Genomic DNA, 9,365 nt, shown 5'->3' on the forward strand with positions numbered 1-9,365 from the left:
TAAATTTACATACATTTAGATTTACCACACAGGAGTAAAGTTGGCCTCCTACCCCAGAACATCCAAATCAGAGAGGTTAAGTAAAAGAGAAACACAACCAAAAACCTCTATTCCATTACTATTCATGACAAAATCAGGGATCAGTAATCTTAAAACAAGAACACAAGAACAAACACATGAGCTCCCATTGTTCTCTTCTCTTCCTCTTGGAGCTTATGCATGAGCATCAAAACCTCTTTAACACCTGCCAGCCCAGTGGTATCCACCCTTGTTCAGACATTCTAGATTATTTGCTAATGGATGTAAAACCGAAGAAAGTTCTGAAAGCAAATTCTTCATCAGTTTATAAGCTATTTTCAAATAGAATACCTCACTTTTGATAATGCTTTCCTTTTCCACATATGCAAGTTTAACCATACTCATTTCAGAAGAGTCACTACTTAAAAATTTTACTTCTATCTACATATTCAGACACCTGCTTCCCCAAGCATGCTTTCACATTGAAACATATAAAAGATATATAAGAAATAGGTAATATCCCCCAAGAAAGTTATCTTGAGAAATCTGCTCCGAACAGAACTTTAAATAAATTGACTTCTACTGCAAGCACTGTCCCCAAATAAATTGACTGCATCCTACAATCAAGTGCACTCAAGGCTGGAATGTCAAGTCAGTCATATATTACTTCAACCTCACTAAATCTCTCCTTATTCTCCAAATCCTAGGCTGCTTTCTAAAATAGTTCACTAAAAAGCACCAACCTAATTAACAACTGCTTCCTCTGCAACAGTGGCCTTGATTTCACTTATTTACACATTAACTGCAGCCTCCTTTTGGCCAAGCCAGTCTATTCTCTGTACCATGCCGAGCCTTTTATCTGCCCTGGACAGCATTTTCTCCAGCAGATGAAGTAGATGCCGATTGATTTGCTGTCGAGCATGGTAAATTAATAGCAACAAATTGCTGAGGGCCCGTCTCGCTGCTCCACCATGCTTCGGCAGTTTTGCTTTATTTGCTCCATGATGGGCAGCAGTCGGCCTCTTCAAGTCAATTTCTTCTTAACAACCTGCAATACTTTTCAATGGTGAAAATAGAGCTGTTCCTTGTAAGTCAGAAATCAATATCCTATTGCCCTTAGAAAATGCTAAACAAGCAGTATTGGCAATCCACTTGGTACTAGAGGGTATCAGATATAATGCAAATCCATACTGCTTCCCTCCTTGTAGTTATTACAGTTTGCTAAAAGGTTCCTAATGTCATTTATCATCATTTACCATTGACCAAAGAGGCTATGATTATGATATCCTATCAGTTGGCAAGGCCTTTCGTTTCTATTCAATTAATATTTTAGCAGCACTCAAATGGTTGTGGCCCAGTCTTGTAATGAAATTTGCATGGCTTGGGAGGAAATAAGAATTTTGTTGCTTTAAAGGGAAAAAAATTACACACAAGAATATGCAAACACGACAAACACTTTATAAAATTGTTCACGTTTCACTTTTAGATTTTAGGTGTCAGATTCCAAAGATTTTCTGATGATTCTTAAAATTCAAGTACTAAGCAAATAAATTTTAGAATAGATCTTCAAATTATAAAGCACTGAGGAAATTGTGATTCTCAGCCCCTCCTCCCTTCCACATCACAGCACGTTCACCTATTTCATTTCTACAGGTTGAATTCACACATCGATGGCTCCTAATCTACATCCAATATCCACATTTCAGAGTGGAAACAGCCAGAGTCTGATTCCATTAGAGAGAAATTCTTCAATTATAGTGTTGCAGGCAAAGGATTTGAACAAGCAGCATCTAATGGTGGTATCAAGTGTACACACCATCCTATCAGCCCAGGGTCACCGACCCAACCAAAGCCATACTATATATAAAGAGGGATCAGAAGAAACTAACAAAAGAACACTGGTCCAACTATCCCGTCTAAAGCAAAAAACAAAACCCTGCAAACGGAAATTCTTGAAAAATCAACGTTCTTTCAGTTTTTAAAAAACTCTATTTTGAAGACATCACAATGAATTCCATGCCATTTCTAACCAGGTCCTAATTATCAACCCCATTTTCACATGAAAACTGAAGATAATGAAAAAGTATTCCTACTGTGGCCTAGAACACTCCATTTGAACTTGAAGTTCTTTGGGTTTTTTTTTCCCAGCTTCATCTGTTCAGCTCTATCAATTCTCCTAAAAACTACCAAAAATTACATTCATATTTTATGCTTCAATTCCATGTCATGTCACTGAGTCCCCCCCCCAAAAAAAAAGAACGAAAAAAAAAACACTAATTTTGCCAGACTAATGCTATTTACTCAGTTACCAAAATTTAAATTAATTATGTTCTCAAACATAATTGTTAAAAATTGGCAACATTACGCAGGCTTAATTAAGATTAAATCCAATTTACTAAATGTACTTTAATTGGTACTAATTACATTAGCTTTCATTTCAGAATGACAAATTCCCCATAGGTTTCATTTTATGGTTCTCCATCAGACTCAACCCAGGGCAACTGATGATGAGCATCAGCAAACAGGAGGGGGAGGACTGGGACCCTCCCTGTTTACCACTGCTTCATACTAGCATCCTCTGATCCATTTGCTAAGTCACAGATTCGTAGACCATTCAAAACCTTCATTTTCAGTCCCAGTTAAAAATTTCCCTAAAAATACTCTGTGGCTAGCTGCAGCCAAGACGAATAGGAACACAGGAATATTAACAACAACAACAACAAAAGATATGCACAAGGGTTTCAAATATCGGGGCCACCAATTACTAGGGTACTTCTGAGGCCTCCTGGGACTCCTACTCTTGAACCCTTGAGACACAAATCTAATAAGTGAATAAGCCTAAACCGATCTTGAGAAATAGGCCCAATTATGCCTCAGGGCAACTTCCTTGCATTATTGCTGCTTTCCATTACAAGGGTATCCAGCGGGTGCATCTGGAAAAGAGGCTAAGAGAAACTACGGCTGTCTGCCCAGGAAAACAAATAAAGACAGATATGCCTCTGTGCTTAAGGGGGAAAAAGAAAGAAAATATAATAAGTAGGTGGTTTGCAGGGCTGTCTGTATTTCATAATGTGATAAACTGCCCTCGGGATTCTTGATATGATTGAATTCAAAAGCAAGAAGAGAAAAAAAAGCAAAGTGTACTCTTCTCAATTTTAAATGGACAGCATTTGAGGCCAGCTGGACAAGATGACAAAATTTAGTCATATAAAATGTGTAAAATTAAGGGATCTCATATATACCCCCCAAAATCAAAATAAGAAACACATATAGCTATGTGACCTAGGTACAGATAGCACAAGGAGATCCAGATACTAAATGGTCAGAGTAAGGCAAAGTATAGAAAAGGGAGAAATAAAGGGGCATTCATCTAGTTCATTCTTTAAAGAGAAACTAATTTTGGGAGAGCTCATAAAAACCATCAAGAAACAAACAATAATTAAGTATGCAGAAGATCCAAATTATGTAAGCAGGTAATTGTATTCCTGTGAGGTAGAGCTAAAGAGAATACACCCATAAGCCGGATACATTTTGCTGAAGCAGTATTTATATCACTAACATAAACGGCAAAGATCCTAAAATAAAAATGTAAATATGCACCATTCAAACCACACCATGTATATATTAGTATACAGCATATGTAATACGTTAACATTAGCATAATCAAATAGCATACAGAGTAAGACAGAACTTTAAAAAGTCTTCAATGCAAATAATGTAATTTTTCACAACTTTTATTTCCAAACACCATCTGATTGCCTTACTGTCTAAGAACCAGCCGTCTTTTAAAGGAACTACTGATGAGAGCGCATTCTGGCCATGCGGTCAACAACCGTCAAGAAGAGTTCTTACAGCTGACGACAGGCAGCCATGTCACACTTTTTAATCTTAGAGGGCACGTACAACACCCTGACCACAAATAAATACGACATGGAAAGCAGAAAGTTGTCTATCGCCTCTTTCTCGGCAGGCAGATATGCATTATCTATTCGGAAATGGTTGAGAAGAGTCCTGAAGTCCTTCATGAGGAGATGACTTCAAAGAAATGCTTCCTGGAGGAATTATCATTGCCAAACAGTATCATACATATACTACCTTTGCCATTTAGGGAACTTAAGCCAAATCATTTCATTTGGGCTCTTGTTTAAAAAAAAAAAAAATCAAAACCAAGCCCTATAGCAGCTGTAGTAGTCACATACCCCCATATACCCATGAGTGCTTGCTCCCCTGCAACCCCAAACTAATTACTAGATTTTAAGACCCAGGGTTAAAGAGTAATCACATCCTCCTATCGGGTTCATTTACTCTGTACAAATTTTGGAAGTTAAAGCTAGAGTTCCTGGTAAGACCCAACTAAGTAGCCTCTGGGGACTAGTACAAGGATTTTACATCAATTTCTTTTATAGCTCTGGAGATTTCATTCTGATCCTCCCAGCTCACTCATTCTCTACTCTCTCATAGTGATCCAATGAAGACTTCACACAATTTACAATTTTATTTATTAATATTTCCCGAGGACAGTTCTTTCATAAGATAGAATTTTGATGGCTGAAATATATACTGCAACTGTTTTAAAAAATAAAATATGTATTTCAAATTTTGCATATGGATTTTGAAAGTGAAGGTTTAATATACATTCTGATTCAAAAATAATACTTTAAATTATTAAAAGTCAGGATAATATGGAACATGAGGAACCACATGCAAAAAACTAACCTTCTCACTCATTCCCAGTCTTTTCAAATATAGATAGAAATGACAAATGTACCAAAGAAAAACCACAAATAGACAAATCTCTTTTCTAAGTGCAGAAGTCTTACTGTCATTTAAAATGATTATAAAGAATGAACTTACCTGCTTGTGCATTTCGATGTTCAACCCATAGGACATTTCATAATACTGTCAAAGAAAGAAAAGCAATTAAATCTGTACCTTTCCAATAATCTCTCCAGTTTGTTCAAAATGACCAAGTACGCGGAAAACAAAGCAACCAACACAAAGGCCTTACCTTAACCAAAATATCCACAATATCTGGGTCAATAAATAAAAAAGGATGCCGAATTACTATCTTTAAGAGACTAGAAGTCACCTTAAGACATATCCCAAAAGAAAAAAACTCAGAAAACTAAGAAAATGTTAAAACTCAGCATTCTTAACCTCTCCAACTGTTTCAACGTCACAAGCAAATGAGTTGAAAAAGTCTGATAAAAATTTGATTTCACATGACTTTTAATGCCTAAGCAGAGCGGAAATATCTCACACAAATGCTGATTGAAGCTGTGAAGAACTGTAGGAAAAGGTGATGCTCCTCAGAGTTCAGTTTTTGGTTTCAGCAGAGCTTAATAGAAAATTAATTGATGAGTTACTCTGTAAGTTCTTGCAACACAAAATATACTTCTGAATCATAAAAATGCTTCATAATACTTCTGTAAACATAGATTTGATTTGTCTGAATGGAAGTACAACTACAGTACAGAAAATCTGGCAGCTCAAATCAACACTCCTAAGAACCAAAATAACACTATTGAAATTGAAAGCATGCACACAAAAATATAAACAAAGTAGCATGATGAATGGGAAAATTTCTGAAAAGGGATCTGGTGTCTTTTCCTATCCAAATCAATAATTAAAAGGCATGAGACACATTTAAGAGTATATAGAAAAACTGGTTACAATTGGAGCAAGAGCAATAAAACAACAAAGAAAACCACTAACAAAAACATTTTGCTTGTGACTAAACAAAAAATAAATGAGGGGTTTTTTTTTCCTCCCATTTTTTTTTCAATCTGTAAAAACAAAGCAAAGAAAATTATACCCCATGCAACTGAACTTTTTGAAAATTTAAATCAAAGCTGGTTGTCAAAGCCAAGTTATAACAACCTAGAATTACAGGTTGCTAATGGACACATACCCACAACCTCAACACTGGTAGGGCCACTATGATGTATCCTGCAGCCTCCAGCAATTTAAAATGTATTCTTGCTTTCAGTATCCCCGGCTAATGAGCACTTTGAATCTGTGACACAGTTTTCTTACCATGACATAATGCCGCTGCATCTCTGTCTTCTCACTGGCGAGTTTCTCACATTCCAGCTTCAGACTATGCAAGACATAAAATCATCTAAGTACAGTGTAGAACTTAACTTAATCCTTCAACTCCAAACCCACATCCTTTCCTCTAATTCATCACCTCCTATTGTCAGACCAATGATATTAAACAGCACTTTAGTAATGAAAGGGAAGAGAGAGAAATGAGCGACAAGAACCAGCCTGGTCTTGCCTTTTCAATAAGGATAAACTGTGGGGGTTGGGAAAGAGGGCTTTATGTCTGAAAGAAATAAACACTCTAGCCAATTTAATTCTGCAACTTCATCCAGAATTGAAGAATATTCACTAAATTCACTTACTAAAACAAGAATTTAAACATCGATAATTACATACAAAAGCAAAAACTAAGTCCACGAAAATGCCACCTTTACTATTCTAAGAGATTAATGAAAATCGGAATCAAAACAGTCTCTCGAATGATGTCTTCCCCCCCCCCCAAAAAATAATAATACAGATTAGTCGAATTATCATGGGAGGAGGGGGATGCTGATCTATCTGGTCCAGCAGCTTGTTTGGGTTCCTGCATTTATGCAGTAAGAATTCTGCACCATTACGGATCCAATGAAACAAACATGTTCCTAAAGCACTCCAAGACTGAGAGCCTCGCAGACTAAAGTATTGTTGTTGTTTTAAATAAAAGTAATGAAATGGCTCACTGTTTACTTCCCCTGGCTCTCCAGCTATGCCATGGAATGGCAGAAGGAAGGGATCAAGCACAGAGTAAAAAGGAACCAAGAAGTCAAAAGGCCCCAGAATCTTCCCAACCTTCCATTCTCCTGACCCAATAAATCAATATCGAAAGTTTGGCCTCAGCGTTTTCCAAGTCTCCTCTGTTTCGATTGTTCTGCTTCCTTCTCTGTTTACAGGAGAAGAAAATGCTTCATTTCTTTACACCTGCTTGAAGGGAAAAGAGGCCCTGACTTGCCTTTTCTGCCCACAGGGGGAAAAAACAAATGGTAATACCTTTGTGGTGGGGCGGGGGGGGGGGGGGGGNAGGGGGTGGTGTTTGTGTGTTGGGGGGGTAGACAAGAGCTAAGCAAACAGGAGGATCAGCTAAAGTCAATTTCGTTACCTGTGATATTGAGCCTGTAAAAACTGAAACTCTTCCTTAATCCGATCACAGGATTCGGAAATTGTAAATTTGAAGGGTTGAGCAGGCTGATGCGGTGCCTAAAGAACAACAATAAAATATTTAATTAGCCCACATCGCAGGTGGGGGGGGAGGACAGCCCGCGGTGGTGGCGCGGAGGGGGGGGGTCGTTGTGCGGCTCCCGCCTCTCGCTCCCCCGCAGGGGTCCGGGTGCCTCCAGGCGGCCTCCCTCAGCTCCCTAGACCCGCACCTCAGCCTGCTCCCCCTGACCTCCCTCCCCAGCCCCGAACCCCCGGCCCCGAGCGCCCAGCCCTCCCTACCCGGAATCGAAAGTGGCCCGTCGGGGGCAGCCGCGCCATGGCGTCGGGCCGCCGTCAGCTAGCTGAGCGAGTCTGGCCTGCGGCCGCCCGCACCCTCCGCCCCGCAGACTCGCGCCGCCCGGCTCGCCCCCTCGGGAGAGAGGCGCGGGCGGAGAGCGGCGGCGCGCGGCTTCCCGGGGCTTCAGAGACAACAATAAGAAAATGGCTACAAGTCGGTCGCCTCCCGCACCCTCGGAGCGGCCGGCCGCGGACAGGGCGGCGGGCGCGGCGCCACTCACCGGGTGGCGCGTCTGCGGGTACATCTTGCTCAGGTCGCGAATCATCCACGCCGCTTTAGTTGGCTGCGCCGGGCAGAGGCGCGCGGCTCATCCGCTTCGAGGGCCCCGCGGCGGCGTCCCGGGCCTGCGGGTCTCGCGTGACGCGGGCGGCAGGCAGGCGCGGCGGCTGGGCGCGGGCGGCCGGCTCCGCATTCCCCGCGGGCGTCACTGAAGGCGGCGGGCACCGTCCGTCCTGCGCCCGCCGAGCCCCGCGCCCGCCGAGCGCCGCCCGCCCGCTCGCTCGCTCGCGCCCCACTCCAAACTTTTTTTATTTGTCTTTTAATTGGCTGCTATTCCTCGGAATGAATGGTCGCTTCTTCCCTGAGAGCGAGCGCAAACTCCTTTGGTTCGGAAGAGGTCTCGCGGCGCTTGGGGGTTCTCTGGAGATTTTTCACTTCACAGCAACGATCTTTTAAAAGGCACCTTTTAGCTTCTTTTACCACATTTCATTTCCTTTTCTTCCTTCCTGTTTTTTTAGCCCCAAATTGAAGGGGATTATAAAAATAAAAGAGCGAAACGCTTGCGGCTTTTTAAAATTCTCTTTCAAACTCTGCGAACACCACCTCAAAATAATACACGAGTGTGTAAGAGGGGGGAAGAAGGCAGCCAACAGCCGAACGCCCGCTCGGAACGGCTCTAACAACGCGCTCTGTGTAGGTGACTTCTTTGACCAAATTTAGCAGCAGCTAATCATTAACATTCTGATACATATTCACGACCATCCGCGGAGGGCCCGTGGAGCATCCCGGGAGATGTAGTCCTCGCGAGGCTACTGTGGCCGTGGACGCCGCCAGATTGACTACAGGCTCCGGCTCGCCCTGCGCGCGCTCCGCGGCGCTCTCCAGGCGCTCCGCCCTCCCGCGGCGCGAGGGCGCCGCACCAACCAATCGGAGGTGGCTGAACATTAATCGCCGTTCTGTGTTACTGCCCATCATTTCACCGCTGACAAATGGCAAGCCAGGAGGGCGGGGCCCGACAGGCTGGACCCACGTGGGGGCAGGGCGTGACGAGGAGTTCCGACCAATGAGTGCAAAGGATTGGTGCCGGCGGGGGCGGGGCGCAGCGGCCCGCCCGGGGCGGAGCCTCGCCCTGGCCGCCGTTCCCTAGCGCGAGCGTTCGAACCGCGGAAACATTTGTTCAGCTGTCAATCAAAGTAACGTGGGGTGGCGAGCCGCGGCTGCTGCTGTCGCTGATGCCCTGGCTGCATCTTTAGAAGCAGGTTTCGGCGGCGATGGCGGCGGCGGTGAGCCTGCAGGCCGGTCCGAAGACGCCCTCCGAGGCTCGTCTCCCGCCCGACGCAGAGCCCGGGCTAGGCGGCCGCGCCGGGGTGCGCACTAATTAGGGCCCGATGTCTCGGTAAAGAGACAAGCTCGGCCTTGTGCAACGCGCCGAAACCCCTGTTGAGACAAGAGAGGGAGGATCGCGCTGATCCCACTACGTGCGGTTCACATCCATTTTACGCGCTGCTGGAGTCGGCATAATTTTCCGCGTGAGCGCGGACGCGGTCGGCCC

At 43.4% G+C, this 9,365-nt stretch overlaps 1 protein-coding gene across 13 annotated transcripts in view; it reads right to left on the reverse strand.

The window, feature by feature from the left end:
• Positions 1-8,515, reverse strand: part of Tle4 (TLE family member 4, transcriptional corepressor) — a 135,806-nt gene extending 127,291 nt beyond the window's left edge. For all 13 annotated transcript variants that reach the window (XM_050158709.1, XM_050158667.1, XM_050158707.1 and 10 more), the window contains exons 1-4: positions 7,815-8,515; positions 7,199-7,296; positions 6,055-6,118; positions 4,873-4,917 (exon numbers count right to left, since the gene is read on the reverse strand). In XM_050158709.1, coding sequence (XP_050014666.1) covers positions 4,873-4,917; positions 6,055-6,118; positions 7,199-7,296; positions 7,815-7,859 — 252 coding nt within the window. In that variant the 5' untranslated portion in view covers positions 7,860-8,515. The remainder of the gene's footprint in view (positions 1-4,872; positions 4,918-6,054; positions 6,119-7,198; positions 7,297-7,814) is intronic.
• Positions 8,516-9,365: the final 850 nt, after the last annotated feature.

Source organism: Alexandromys fortis, unplaced genomic scaffold (genome assembly GCF_014885135.2).
Source record: "Alexandromys fortis isolate MF-2015 unplaced genomic scaffold, M_Fortis_MF-2015_v1.1 scaffold_10, whole genome shotgun sequence".
NCBI classification, from domain to species: domain Eukaryota; kingdom Metazoa; phylum Chordata; class Mammalia; order Rodentia; family Cricetidae; genus Alexandromys; species Alexandromys fortis.